Source organism: Chlorocebus sabaeus, chromosome 14 (assembly GCF_047675955.1).
Source record: "Chlorocebus sabaeus isolate Y175 chromosome 14, mChlSab1.0.hap1, whole genome shotgun sequence".
NCBI lineage: Eukaryota > Metazoa > Chordata > Mammalia > Primates > Cercopithecidae > Chlorocebus > Chlorocebus sabaeus.
Window position 1 is genome coordinate 70,661,576 of NC_132917.1, and position 15,718 is coordinate 70,677,293.

A 15,718-nucleotide genomic window follows, 5' to 3' on the forward strand; every position below is an offset into this window, starting at 1 on the left:
TGTTATCCCTCCCCCAACCCCCACCCCACAACAGGCTCTGGTGTGTGATGTTCCCCACCCTCTGTCCATGTGTTCTCCTTGTTCAGCTCACACTTATGAGTGAGAACATGTGGTGTTTGGTGTTCTGTCCTTGTGTTAGTTTGCTTATAATTATGGTTTCCAGCTTCATCCATTTCCCTGCAAAGGACGTGAACTCATCCTTTTTTATGGCTGCATAGTATTCCATGGCATATATGTGCTTTTTTTTTCAAATGCATTCTCGCTCTGTCACCCAGGTTGGAGTGCAGTGGCGCGATCTCGGCTCATTGCAAGCTCCGCCTCCCGGGTTCATGCCATTCTCCTGCCTCAGCCTCCTGAGTAGCTGGGACTACAGGCGCCTGCCACCACGCCTGGCTAACTTTTTTGTATTTTTTTTAGTAGAGATGGAGTTTCACTGTGTTAGCCTGGATGGTCTCGATCTCCTGACCTCGTGATCTGCCCGCCTCGGCCTCCCAACGTGCTGGGATTACAGGCGTGAGCCACTGCGCCCAGCCGTGCCACATTTTCTTAATCCAGTCTATCTTTGATGGACATTTGAGTTGGTTCCAAGTCTTTTCTATTGTGAGTAGTGAAAGCAGGCCACATTATTTAATACTTCCTCCTGATGACACAAAGCTAGGAAAACCCTAAAATAAAGAATAAAAAAACATATATAGAAAAATATATATACATACAAACATTTGTACGTGCAATTGACCCATGAGCAACGTAAGTGTGAACAGCATGGTCCACTTGTATGTGGATTTTTTTCAATAAATATTTTGAAAAATTTTTTGGAGATTTGCCACGATATAAAAAAACTTGCAGATGAACCATGTAGCCTAGAAATATTTTTTTAGATGGAGTCTTGCTCTATTGCCCAGGCTGGAGTGCAGTGGCATGATCTTGGCTCACTGCAGCCTCTGCCACCCCAGGGTCAAGCAATTCTCATGCCTCAGCCTCCCAAGTAACTGGGATTACGGGCATGCACCACCACCCCTGGCTAATTTTTTATTTTTTATTTTTAGTAGAGATGAAGTTTTGCCATGTTGGTCAGGCTGGTTTCAAACTCCTGACCTCAAGTGATCTGCCTGCCTCAGCCTCCCAAAGTGCTGGGATTACAGGAGTGAGCCACCATGCCCAGGTGCCTAGAAATATTTTTTATTTTATTTATTTTTTGAAACAAAGTCTCACTCTGTCGCCCAGGCTGGAGTACAATGGCATGATCTCAGCTCACTGCAATGTCTGCCTCTCAAGTTCAAGCGATTTTCCTGCCTTAGACTCCCAAGTAGCTGGGACTACAAGGGCCTGCCACCAACCCTGGTTAATTTTTGTATTTTTAGTAGAGATGGGGTTTCACTGTGTTGACCAGGCTGGTCTCGAACTCCTGACCTCAGGTGGCCCTCCTGCCTTGGCATCTCAAAGTGCTGGGATTACAGGCATGAGCCACCACACCTGGCTGAAATATTTTTTAAAAAATAAGAAAAAGTTAGGTCTGTCATGAATGCATAAAATATATGTAGATGCTAAATCAATTTTATCATTCACTAACATAAACTATATACAAATCTATTATAAGAAATTAACATTTATCAAAACATATGCACATCAACACTTACAGTCCATACACGGTGCCATTTGCAGTTAAGAGAAATGTAAACAAACTTCAAGATGCAATATTAAATGAAAACTGCGTAAATTAACTGTGGCACATACTGTACTATTGTGATAATTCTGTAGTCACCTCCTGTTGCTACCACGGTGAGCTCAAGTGTTTAAGTATCCACTTAAAACACTATGTGATGCTAATCGTCTCCCGTGAGCAGTTCCTCACTCCAGTAAATTGCATATGGCAGTAAAAACTGATTTAGTTCTCATGTATTTTTCATTTTCAGTGCAATATCATAAACCTTGAATAACATCATGGGATGCATATGAGATGTCACTAATAAGTTTGGAAGTACTCCCAAAAAGCAGAGAAATGTTCTGACATTTATTATCGGAAAAAGTTGAATTGCTTGATATGTGCCATTTATAAAGGTCTGCAGCTGTGGTTGTCTGCCATCTCAAGACAACTGAATCCTGCAAAGGACAACTGTAAAATAAAGAAAAGGAGATTTGTGAAGCCATCACTGTAGCTACACCAGCAGGTACAAAAACCTTGTACTTTTTGCAAAATATCTTTTTAATCTCTTACTGAAAAATGCAGTTTTTATGTGGGTGCAGGATTGCTATAAGAAAGGCATACCTACAGACTTGAATATCATTTGAGAAAAAGCAAAATCCATTAATGACAACTCAAAAAAAAAAGGAAGGTAAAGAATCTAAAGCAGGAGAATGTATTGCCAGGAAAGGATGGTTTGATAGTTTCAGAAAGAGGTGTGGCTTTTAAAATGTGCATGTGACAGGAGAAGCAGCTTCTGTCAACCAAGAGGCAGTAGACAAGTTTCCAGAAAATCATGCAAGAGAAAAGCTATCTTCCTAAACAGGGTTTTTTGTTGTTGTTTTTGTTTTGTTTTGTTTTCTGGGTTTTTTTTGTTTTTGTTTTTGTTTTGTTTATTTTTTGAGACAGCGTCTCACTCTGTCACCCAGGCTGGAGTGCAGTGGCGTAATCTCGGCTCACTGCAGTAACCCCCTCCCAGGTTCAAGTGATTCTCGTGTCTCAGCCTCCCAGGTAGCTGGGATTACGGTGCAGCCACCACACCCTGCTAATTTTTGCTGACGTGTGATGGGTCTAGGGAACTGACATGACATGGGTCCTTCATCCGCTAGTGGCCCTAGGATGGGGACAGGGCTGGGAGAAGGAGCACCCTGAGGGTGTCTGTGCTCAGGTTGCCGTTAGTTACTGAGGATCCAGGGACAGGGAGGGGTGTCTATGAAGCTGCAAGCTCCCACCCCAGAATTCACACTAATATGTCTTCTGAGGGGGCAGGATCCCTTGGAACCAGGCCTGAGCAGAGTAGGGAGAAAAAAACAGAAAGACCCACTCATTGGCTGCATGCCAGCCTCAGGACCTGTCCTTTCCTAATGACCCTCTGTGTAGGAGTCCAGGTAAGAGCGATGACCATGCCTGTGTGTCCAAACACACACACATCACATACATAACACACACACACCTCGCACACCACATGCATTACACATGCCACATACATGGCACACACACCACACATACACCACATACACATCACACACACATATACACACAACACTACCACTTACTGGGAAGGGACACACAGTGTGTAGCCAGGCCCACCAAAGACAGTGCCCAGGACAGTGCCAGATGGTGGCTAGACTCACGTTTTGTTCTGGGCGACGTTGAATGGTGTCCTGTCTGTCCAGCACCAGGAGCCCTCTGTGCCCCTGTCAGTGAGACCGATCCAGTAGTACACTTTACCTGTGACCTCTACCAGAAATGCCTGCAGAGAAAAGGCAGTGTCATTGTTTGCCCTTGTGTGTGTGGAGCCAGTTCTCCAGGCCACCTGGAGAACCTGCTTATAGATGTACACATAATTATATATGCATATCAAAAACTGTAAACAGAATTTTAAAACACTTTCATCTCATTTGGAGAAAGTTAAGAGGTAAGATAAAACTATGTACTATAGAATTTTTTAGGATAGCTAAACTCAGGGTAAAACCAAAGGAAAACATTTCTACTTCTTTAGTAAATGGCTTATGTGAAACATCAAGCTCTCACTCATATTTTTTTTTTTTTTTTTATGGATGGGTTTGTTTGATGAGGACTGTGATCCAATGATTGTTTAGCAGCAATTTTACCAAACTGTAAATTATTTTATTAACAGGCATTATAAACAGATAATACTAATCTTATTTAAAAACCATGAGTGCCACACTGGTGAATATACCGCTTATGAATAACTTAAAAAGTATTTCCCATTTTAGGCCGGGCGCAGTGGCTCCTGCCTGTAATCCCAGTACTTTGGGAGGCCAAGGTGGGTGGATTGCCTGAGGTCGGGAGTTCGAGAGCAGCTTGGCCAGCATGGTGAAACCCCGTCTCTACTAAAAATACAAAACTTAGCAGGGCATGATGGCAGTTACCTGTAATCCCAGCTACTAGGGAAGCTGAGGCAGGATAATCACTTGAACCCGGGAGGTGGAGGTTGCAGTGAGCTGAGATCACACCATTGCACTCCAGCCTGGGCAACAGAGCAAGACTCTGTCTCAAAAAAAAAAAAAAAAAAAAAAGTATTTCCCATTTTAAAAGGCAAACACAGGATACAAAAACCTATAGTAAACAAAGAAGCTATAATATGGATACACGATTGGCCGGGCGCGGTGGCTCACACCTGTAATCCCAGCACTTTGGGAGGCCGAGGCGGGCGGATCACAAGGTCAGGAGATCGAGACCATGGTGAAACCCCGTCTCTACTAAAAAATAGAAAAAAATTAGCCGGGCGCAGTGGCGGGCGCCTGTAGTCCCAGCTACTCCGGAGGCTGAGGTAGGAGAATGGCGTGAACCCGGGAGGCGGAGCTTGCAGTGAGCCGAGATTGAGCCACTGCACTCCAGCCAGGGCGACAGAGCGAGACTCCGTCTCAAAAAAAAAAAAAAAAAAAAAAAAAAGTATCTGGATGGCATTCACTCTGAAGTTTGACAGCAAGTCGAATTAGTTCAAGGCACAATTGCCTTAAATGTTCATACTTCCATACACATTCATCTTGGCCTTTAGGTGCTTCAAGAGTTTTGTCAATATTGGAGTAATCTGCTCTTATGTTCTGTTAAATATACTGCTGAGCAGCTAGTGTATTGTCCATTTCATCAAAGGATTCATCAGGTCAATTCTAGATATCCTGTGCCTTGGTGCCCTGCCTGTTTTGCCTCAGTGCTGCCATCCCCTCTGCCGTGACCATAGGGCCAGCGCCTCCCATAGCTTGTTAAGAAGATGTGGTTTACAAAGTTGCATGTTCTTTCTCAGATCAGTAACAGTGGTCTCAGGAGAGCCACAGGGGGTGGGCAGTTCTGCAAGTCAAATTGGACCACAAACACTGTGGTTCTTTGTTAGTAATCCCGGCAAGTTCTGATAAGGACCACAACAGATGAGCCACCTGGGACAGTATTGCATTTGGTGGTCCTCAGACTCAGAGTTGTGTGCCTGGTCTTCCCAAGAAGCCTGGGTCTCCTGTTCATGGGCCCTCTAAAGCAGCTGGATTAACTGACATTAAAATCAAGACAGGCCAGATGCAGTGGCTCACTCCCAGTACTTTGGGAGGCCCACGTGGGCGAATAACTTGAGCCCGTGAGTTTGAGACCAGCCTGGGCAACATGGCGATACCCCATCTCTACAAAAAGATACCCCATCTCTACAAAAAAATACTCCCAAAAAATAGCTGGATGTGGTGTTGTGCGCCTGTAGTCACAGCTACTCAGGGGAGCTGAGCTACTCAGAGGTCTGAGGTGGGAGGATCGCTTGAGCAAGGAGGTCAAGGTTGCAGTGAGCCATGATCAGGCTACTGCACTCCACCCTGGATGACAGAAAGAGACACTGTCTCCAAAAAAAAGGTGACTGGAAACAAGCCTGAAGGAAAACTAAATGCATGAGAAGGGAAATGTGCTCCTAGCACTTAAGGGCATCACCTGATGCCCTTGGCCTTCCTTCCTGCTGATGTCTCTTGACCTCTGGTATCTCCCTCATTCATGGAAGACATGGAGGTTTGCCATCAGTGGTTCTACCTCCAGTGCATGTGCTCATCAGAACTCAATCAATATTTGCTCCCTGCCTGGCAGAGGAGACATGGAGGTCTCTGTCATACCCGCTGAGAGCAGGAAGGCCAAAACACCACAGTCCCTTATTCCACACCAATTCCACCAATAATGCTCGTAGCTCTGATCTGCTCCTCCTTGGAGGCCACAGATGCCAGGTGGGCTCCCTGGGACACACAGAACTGCTCAGCCTCATGCCAAGACTTCTTGACACGAGAAAAATAATATAAGCTTCCACCATCGAACTTCCAGGCTTGCAGGACCATCTGGAGAAGTTGACCTGGAGCAAAGACTGGGGAGAAAAGAGAACCAGGAGCTGCTGGTGGGGGTCCCAGAGGGAACTTTTCTGACCTCTCTAGGGCCTGCCCACTGAGGTTCACAAGCTCATGCAATTCTTGATGCCCAGTGCTCCAGGAGCAAGGCCTGGGGGGCTGCACTGCCGTCTCACTACCCAGCACTCCAGGAAGCAGCCCTCAAGACACCTGGCTTGGGCCCTCCTGGGAGGCTCAGGCAGCTCTCTTTTCCAGATACCTACTTCCTGGCTATACTGCCCTCTCTCCCAACTCATTGCTACCACCTGACAGTCCTCTCCACCCCAACTCCTGCCATATTCCCTGGGGATTTTACAGCTATCCCGTAGCCTTACTCATTTCCTTGTCTTCATCTCCATCCACTTCCACTGCCACACCCATGGCCATCCTGGGACCTGGTCATCACCTGGTCTGCCTGGCCTTCCATTTTTCAAACTCTTACAGCTCATCCTGTGAGCACAAGCCCTGATTCTGTCAGCTCTTTCATCCCTCCTTGCCACAACAGCCTGCTCTTTGACATCATCTATGCCACAGCTGTTTGAAATGGTACCACACAAATTCAATTAATCACCAAATTGTTCTTTCGTTCAACATGCATTGTGCAACGTTCCTTAACTTCTTCGAGCTAGCCACTGCCACACTGTACAAAGATCAATCAGACGTGATGGATGCCCTTAAGGAACTTAGAGTCTAGTAAATGAGACAGATGGAGAAAAGGTGTTGAAGATGCACTGATTAAAAAACACATGCACAGTAGAATAGTCGCGGAAGAAGGTATGGTCTGTTTCATTTGAGCAGGAGGTGGGGCTTATGAAGGACACCCTGCGTGAGATGTTACTGGAGCTGAGTATTTTTTTGTTTTTTGAGACAGAGTTTTGCTATGGATGCCCCGGCTGGAGTGCAAATGGCACGATCTCAGCTCACTGCAACTTCTGCCTCCCGGGTTCAAGCGATTCTCCTGCCTCAGCCTCCTGAGTGGCTGGGATTACAGGTGCCCACCACCGTGCCTGGCTCTGTGTTTGTGTTTTTTAGTAGAAATGGGATTTTGCCATGTTGGCCAGGCTGCTCTCAAACTCCTGACCTCAGGTGATCCGCCTGCCTTGGCCTCCCAAAGTGCTGGGATTACAGGTGTGAGCCACTGTGCCCAGCCTGGAGCTGAATCTTAAATGACTGAGGAAGAGTTTTCCAGGTGTTCAGTGTCAAGGAGAGCACCCCAGGCTGGGAAAAGCATCAGCACAAAGGCATAAAGGTCTGGAACAGCCTGGCATGGCCTGATCTATTCAAGCTACTTGGTATTCTCGGGACATAAAGGATGGGTGAGCGATGAATTTGGACAGGTTCACCAACACTAAATGGTACATCCCATGTAAAAGAGTTTGGATTTTTTTTTTTCCCCTATGAGCAATGGGAGGCACTGCAAGGTTTTGAGAAGGATGGTAATACGTCCAGATTTGCACTGGAAAAATGTCAACCTGGTGGAAGCTGAAGCAGAAGAAGGCACTCTTGATCAGGCCAGAAACACCAATGATAACACAACGGTGAAAATCCCAGTAAGAGATGGGTGTAAATCAGGGGCTGGAGAAGTGTGGTCCCAGACCATCAGCATCACCTGACAACGTGGTAGAAATGCAAATTTCCAGGACCACCAAAGCCCTCCTGAATCCAAAATTATGTTTTAATAATCTGCTCCAGCAAGCGCTCTGGTGGTTCTGATGCCCAGAACCAGTGGTCTAAACCAACAACTGGCAAACTCCAACCTGTCAGCAGTGTCTTTTTAATAAAGTTTATTGGAGCATAGCCATTCTCATTAGTTTACTGTCTTTTTCCTTTGCTTTATAATTCTGAACAGAGTTGAAAAGTTGTAACAGAGACTGTACAGCCCCAAAGCCTAAGATATATATTTCTTTGCCCTTTAAGAAAAAAAATTAAGCTAATGGTTCTCAGCCGGGATGTCATTAGATCCACCTAGGGAGTAAAAAAAAATCCTGATGCCAGATACCCTCACCAAAAAAAAAAAAAAAAAAAAAAAAAAAAAAAAGAAATCAGAGTTCTGGAGGTGAGTCCCCAGGTATCAGTATTTTCAAAGCTGCTTGGGCGATTCCAGGGGGCCCCAAACTGGAGAAACACTGGTCTCATCTAAAGCAGCAGTGAGAGCTGGGAGGAATAAGCACATTGGGGCACCAGGAGAGGTGTGAAGAAGGGGGGCCTCTGACCCCAGACCAGGAACCAGGCAAAGCAGTAAAGTGGGACGTCACTGCTGCCCACCAAGCCCTCATTTGTCAGCCCCCATTTCTTCAGTGGCTGCCCCAAACACTCCCTCCTGTCTCTCAGCTGCCCTCTTGTCCATAGGCCAGTCAAACAGAACTGGCTGAAGTTTCCAGAACCTCATGATTTTGTGTCTCCATGCCTGTAAACCTACTGCTCTCTTACCCTATTTGCTTGACAAACACCTATTCATCCTTCAGGACGAAGTTCAAGAGCCATCTTCTCACAAAGTGTCTTTTGATCCTTTCCCCACATATCTCTTCCCTCCCCCTAGAAGATTCCTTTTCCCTTCTTTTTGTTCTGCCCCCAACCCCAGTTCTCAGTACCTGCTTTTAACCTATCAGTCTTACACCTGTCTGTGTGTCTTTCATGCATGTCTGTACTACTAGCCTGTAAGCTTCTCAAAGGTACCTATTACACCTTATTCACTTTTTTACCCAGCACATCACAGGGCCTCAATAAAACATCAGGTGAGGGCACGAATGCTGGGTACTTTGTTAAAGGCCTTACATGTGTGACCTAATTGGATCCTCACTGTGATGCAGATATTATTGTCTCCCCCTTGCAGATGAGAAAAGTATAGCTCAGAGAAGGTAAATAACCTGCTCAAGATCATACCATTTGGGATAGCGGGAAGTCAGAAATAAGGCTGTGTGGCCCACTAGCCCATGCTGTCCTTATCACACACGTGCACCATTTACAGTTGGTTTCCCGTGTTCATTTGGTCACTGTGACCAGGTTATAAGCAATGTGAGAGCAGGAACTTCGCACTGCACACCATCTCCACCACTGCCCAGGCTCCTCGGGCCCATTTCCCTGGATTTGGTCCGGGAGATGCATGTTGCGGTAGAAAAAAGGCTGATGAGACAGGAGACTCTACCCTCTCAAGAGACTGTGCCCTCCCCAGCGGACTCTCCACTCCCACTTACTTTGGGTTCTTTGTAGCTGTTCCTGTGAAGCAACGACCTCATGGAGGGTCTTCAGGCGACTCTGATCCTGCTGGATTTCCATGGTTAGAGCTTTGGTGTTCTCTAGATCCCCTCTTACCCTCAGGATCTCAGCACTGGCCTTCTGCAGATTGCTGTCTAACACCTGGGTCTGGGAAGTTAAAGCCGAAGCATTCTTCATTTCTTGTTTTAGGGTCTGCATCTCTCTGCTGGCATTCTTCATATGACCATTTAAGACCCGAATCTGGGCATTTAAGGTATTGGCATTTTCCATCTCTGCCTTGAATACCTGAATCCGAGCATCTGTCTGGTCCAGACAGCCATTTGCTTTTTGGGTCTGGGCTGTGACCGTTTCCAAATCCCTTTTTAACATGTGAATTTCATCACCAGCCCTTTCCAAATGACCTCTTAGGGACTGGATCTCAGCACTGGTGTTGTCGAAACTGCCTTTTATAAAGGCCTGTGTCTGGGAATTTAAAGCATTTGTGTTCTGCAGATTTTCCTTCAGTCCCTGGATCTCAGCATTGGCTCCTTCCAAACTACTTCTTAAAACCTGGCTCTGGGTCCTCAAGTCATTGACCCTATCTAGATGGCCTCTCAAAACATGGATCTCAGCATTAGCGTTCTTTAAACTGCTATTGGCTAACCGAGCCTGGGCATTTGCCATTTCCAAACTGGCATTCAACATCTGAATTTCAGAGTTTGCATTTTCTAAGCCTCTGCTTAGCACGTGGAGCTCAATGCTGGTGTTTTCTAAACTGCTTTTTAAGAAATTCTGGGTCTGGAAAGTTAAAGCATCTGCCTTTACCAGGCCTCCCTTGAGCCTCTGGATCTCAGCATTGGTTCCCTCTAGGGAACTCCTTAACATCTGGGTCTGCAAACTCAGTGTAGTGGCATCCTTTAGAACTCCTTTTACCATCTGGATGTCAGCACTGGTGTTTCCCAGACGATCACCAAGCACCTGGAGCTGTGAATTGACATTGTCCACTCTGCACCTCAACATCTGGATCTCTGCTACCCAGGCACTGGAATTCTCCATGTGGCCTTTCAATATCTGGATAAGCTCTTGCATTTCTGCCTCCCTGCCAAAGTGGTGATGATCTGGAGGGAGGAAGTGAAGAAGGCAGCCAAAGGAGCCTATTATGTAGGGTAGCGTTGTATGGGCCAACCAGACTGTTCTTAACATTTCCAAGGGAAATGGGTACTGCACAGCTCCGCCAAGCACCCTGCTGGTCACACAGCCACCCAGACCCTGGGGACAGTCCACCTGAGAATGCGGGCCAAGAAACAAAGATCTAATTAACTGTTACACACAAATGATGGGGTCAGAAGGATTGAAATGCTTGCCTGATGTAAGCCAGCTGCCACCAGGAGTCATGCTGGTAAGGCTTGGATTATTTTGTCATTATAATTGCTCAACTTGAAAGTAACCGATTATATCATTTAGAGCTGTTGAAGTTTAATTTTACTGAAATTTGACCATAGATGGGTTGTTATGGGAAAGAAAATAGACATGAATAAAGCCTGTGGTTAGTCCTACAATATGTTTGCACACCAAGCATAGAGGCTCTTGACTCACCATTGTTACATGCTAAAAACTACTGCAAACATAAGTTTTACGATGGCAAATTCCATGGAGAAGAAAACACAAAGGAAAGAAATAGAAACAAAACAAAATAGTTGCCCTGGGAGGAAGTACCCTGTTCAACCCACAGGGTTATGATAGAGGCATGCCATGCCCTCCAGGTAACTAACACTGGACCTCAGCTGAAACGGCCTTTTAAAGAGCCAGCACCCCCAGTGTTACATAGGACAAGGGTCCCTACAGAACAATTTGCGGATACAGGAAACCTGAGTAAAAGGCCTTGTGCTGGGGTCACTGGAGGAGACTCCGCAGCCCCCTTTAATCTGCAAGGTCTTTCTCACCAACCTCATGTGCATCTACCTCTGGTCCTGCTGGCATCCTTTATTCACCTCACGAACTAGGACCTAATCTCATACATCCATGATCCCCTTCTGATTCCAATCTCCCCTCAGGAATAGGGAGAAAAACTCAAGTTGGCAGGGACCCTTTCTGGAGCATCCATTCTCTATTTCTCATGCACTGCCTATGTAAATGTGTGAGACCTCAGTCACTGTGCTAAGGTAAGAGAAGAGACCTTTCAAGGTACTGGAAGTTCAGTCAAAGATTCTGCTTTGTAAAGATAGACAAATAAATCAATGTAACAGAATGGAGAATCCAGAGGTAGACCCCCACACATATGGACAATTGATTTTCAACCAAGGTGCAAAGGCAACTCATGGAGAAAGATAACTTTTTCAACAAATGGTGCTGGAACAATCCATTTCACACCATTATACAATAATTAACTCAAATGAGGCAGAGACCTAAATGTAATACTAAAAACTGTACAATTTCCAGAAACAAAGGAGAACATCTTTGTAGCCTTGGATTAGGCAGATTTCTCACATATGAGACCATGAGAATAATCCATAACAGAAATAAAATGATAAATTAGACTTTATCAAAATTAAAATCTTATTAAGAGAATGAAAAGACAAGTCACAGACCGAGAGAAAATATTTGCAAATTACATGACTAGTAAAGAACAAAGAGTACATACTCTATGATCCCTTTTCTATAAAACGCTAGAAAAAGCAAACTAATCTGTAGTTACAGCATGTAGATCTATGGCTGCCCAGGGATGAGGGGAGGAACGGAGAGGAAGGAATTACAGAGAGCCACAAGGAAACTCTGGGGTGAGGAGGATGACTATGTGATGATTGTGGTGATGGTTTTGGGGGCACATACATATATCAAAACTTATCAGATTGTATGCTTTAAATATGTACACCATTAGACCGCAATAAAACTGTGTTTTTTAAAAATTATCTCTTTCTATGAGGATGGTGGAACCCATTCAGTGGTCTGGGAGTACTGGGGGAGAAGTTCATCCTAGGATCTGAGCATCTGAAGGTCCCGGCTCCCTCCGCACCCCACCCCCACTATGGCTACTCACTGTTGGGCTCAAAAGGTAAATGCCCAGTAATGTTGTCTCCCAGAATCATGGCTTGCACAGGCTTCGGCACAGGTCTTGTGTGCTGTTGAACTGAGACATTCCATTTTCCCAGGTCAGCAAATCCCCAGCCCTGAGACTGGGAGGATACACTGTCCCATACACAAGTAGGGTTCCAGAACCGGGAAGATAGCAGCAAAGACCCTCCCTCATGAACCTCAGTTCTTGGGATGCTCCCTCTTGGACAGTGGCCTCTATCTGGTCCCAGGAAAGCTGTGGCTTGGGCCTGGAACTGGAGGTAGAATGATCTTTCTGGCAGCAGAGAGGCCCAGAGAGGTGCATCTGGGGCCCTTGGAACTTTGTGCTGAAAGGAGAGAGAGTCAGTGAGATTTGGGTCACCTGAGGGCTTACCCACTACAAAGAGAGTCACAAGACAGAAGACCAAGGTCACAGCCATAAATGCCGGGGTAGCCTGAATGAGCCTTGGTATCTTTGGGGCTGCAGAAGCCGTTGCCACAGAGTCCACCCCTGTAGGGGAGAAGCCAGTGTCCAAGGTGAGAGGGTGCTGTGCAGGCTGAAACACAGTCAGACTATCTGGTTCCATTTCCTGGGTTGTCTAATGGGGATAAGAACCCCTGCCATGCTTATCATGCAAGTGGTTATGGAGAAGGAAGATGAAACACTCTGGACTGTTCACCAGAACGAGGTGTGGGCATGGTAGCAACACAGAGGCAAGGGGCTCTGAGACCAAGACCACAGCTCTCCAAATCTCAAGGAGGCTTTGGTGGTGCACAGGGCACAGAACCTGGCACAGAGCACAGAGCAACAAAAGTGTAGTTTGAATGAAATAAGAAAGGAAGGGAGGGAGGCCTCACAGGACCAGCTCAGTGTGCAGAGCTGGAATTCCAAACCAGGACCATCTGAATTCAAAGTTCATCCCCTTTCTCTTGCCAGGTCTGCATCCCCAAGGACAAGGGTCTGGAGAGAGCAATAAGACAGCAATAAGCTGCCTTATGGCAGAGGGCCAAAGGACAGGCAGGCTAATCCCTCACTGGGCATGAGCTGGGGCCCCAGTTTTCTCGCCTTGGGGGTGCAGGGAGACACACTGGTTATCTGTGCAGAAGCAGACTGCCTCACCATCCATCTCTGATTCCTTGATCTTCCAGCACTCCTCCCAGCCACTGGCTCCTGGAAGGGCCGTCCCGTAGACCAATGGCAGTGGAAGCAAAGCTAAGACACCCACACTTCTATGCTCTTGACAGAGGTCCTGACCACCCTCCCAGCTCTTCCTCCCTCCTCGCCTGACTGCAGAAACCTGCCCCAGTGGGCCCCTCCCCTAGAGGCTCCCAGACATCCATCTGCTCTATTTTCTTCCTCTTCCCATTAGCACTTTCCCATCAGTTCTCAGCCCCATCATCCCAACCTCTGCCGCATCCAGCATAACCCCAAAGACACCTCTTCTTCTCTGGAGGCTGGGACTGGCCACCTAGGAAGGGGGTCTCAGCTTTGCATAGAAAACATCCTTATGACTATGGCTGACCTTTAATTCTAGCCCCAGAACCTCTTAAGTAAAAGGAGTCAGGTAAAGGAGGGGCCAGGTCAGTGCAGCCGATATTTACAGGTCAAAGGAGGAGGCAGGGTGGCCAGCCACTTGGGGCCTCACAACTGAATTATAGTATACAGGAGGATGTGTGGAGGTTATATAAAAATACCACATGATTTTGGACAAGGGACTTGAACGTCTGTGGACTTTGGTACCCATGGGGGTCCTGGAACCAATCCCCCGCAAATACCAAGGTACAACTCTGTAAAAATGTGTTTGGTCTTCATCTCAGTTCCTGACACAGAACTCCTAAAACCCTTAGAGTTTTCTGGGTGATAAGAGTGTCTTTTGTTATTCATGATAAGCCCCTTAGGACTATCCTTGGGTTTATGCTAACGAGGTGACACTAGGGTGTCACCTAACGGTGGACCCTTAGATAATATGTGACATTAGGGTGTTATCTAAGGGTGGACCCTTAGATAATTTCAGGCTGGAGACTGGTCCCAGAAAGACCAAACATGGGATTAGACTTGGAAGACTGGGACTTTCAGCCAGCCACTCCCATTCCTTACTCCCAGACCTCCAGGTACAGGAGACAGCCTGGGGTCTGGGCTATATAGACTCTTGAAAAATGAGATTCAAGGAGCTTTGGGATTGGTGGTCCACATGCCAGGAGGGTGTCGTGCCCTGACTCCACAGAGACAGAGTCTCCTGCACTTGGGACCCCACTGGGCCTTGCCCTGTGTACCTCTTCATCAGGCTGTTTTTGTCCTTTACAAGAAATGAATAGTAAGGATAGTGCTTTTCCGAGTTCTGTGAATTGTTCTAGTGAATTATGAAAACTGAGAGGTTGTGGCAGAAACCCCTCAATTTTCTGTTTGAGACAGGGTCTCCCTCTGTCACTCAGGCTGGAGTGCAGTGGTGCAATCATAGGTCAGTGCAACCTTGAACTCCTGGACACAAGTGATCCTCAGTTCTCAGCCCCATCATCCCAGCCTCTGCCGCATCCAGCATAACTCCAGCATAACTGGGACTACACGTGTGTGCCAGCATGCCTGGCCACTTTTTTACTTTTATTTTTTTGTAGAGATGGGATCTCTCTTTATTCCCTAGGCCGGTCTGGAACTCCTGGCTTCAAGTGATCCTCCCACCTCAGCCTCCCAAAGTGCTGGGACTATAGGCATGAGCCACCTTGCCTAGCCAGAACCCCCAAATTTGTAGTTGACCAGGCAGAAGTGGGGGTCACTACTTCACTTGTAGCTGGCATCTGAAGGGAGGCAGTCTTGTGGGACTGAGGCCTTTCCCTGTGAGATCTGTGCTAATTCTGGAATTTCGTGGCAGAATCTGTTTGAATTGCTGGATGCCCAGCGGGTGTCAGAGAATTGGCTGGTGTCAGGAAAAAGCACACATTTCATGTCAGAAGTAGTGTCAGAAAATACCAAGTAGGCCCCAACTTTAGCTGATTGGATCCATGCCTCCTGAGGTGACCAGGTTCTCAAGACTAACTCAAAAGAATCTGATGGAGCAGGCTGGGGCCAATGTGCAGCTTTCAACAAGCCCTGTCCCTTCCAGGAGGAACAGATACTGCTTCAGAGGGTTCCTGCTACCGGGTGGGCCTAGCATTAGAAGAGAAGGCATGAGGCAACCCAGTGGACAGTGCCATGGAGCTGTGCAAGCCTGATGTCCCTGTCCCCACCACAGGGATAACCAGCTGAACAGAACCAATATTCCCATGGCTGGTCAAGGAACCCCTCTAAAAGTCAGTGTTGGGGTTACCAGCAGATTCTTGTTCTTTGGTTGCCTCTTGTCTCCATTACTTCAAACGGGCACAATCGTTTTGAAATAAATCACATTTTCTTTCACTTTGGGAAGTCTAATTACACATTATAGCAACTCTT

General features: G+C 46.6%; 1 protein-coding gene across 1 annotated transcript; it reads right to left on the reverse strand.

Moving 5' to 3' along the window:
* Nucleotides 1-2,856: 2,856 nt before the first annotated feature.
* Nucleotides 2,857-13,781, reverse strand: CLEC4F (C-type lectin domain family 4 member F). Its single transcript, XM_038006331.2, has 7 exons — nt 13,361-13,781; nt 12,689-12,805; nt 12,281-12,370; nt 9,243-10,361; nt 5,860-6,017; nt 3,316-3,434; nt 2,857-2,968 (listed from the first exon to the last, which is right to left on the reverse strand). The coding sequence occupies exons 1-7, from the start codon at nt 13,419-13,421 to the stop codon at nt 2,857-2,859; spliced, it is 1,776 nt and encodes a 591-aa protein (XP_037862259.2). The 5' UTR covers nt 13,422-13,781.
* Between the last annotated feature and the right edge of the window lie 1,937 nt (nt 13,782-15,718).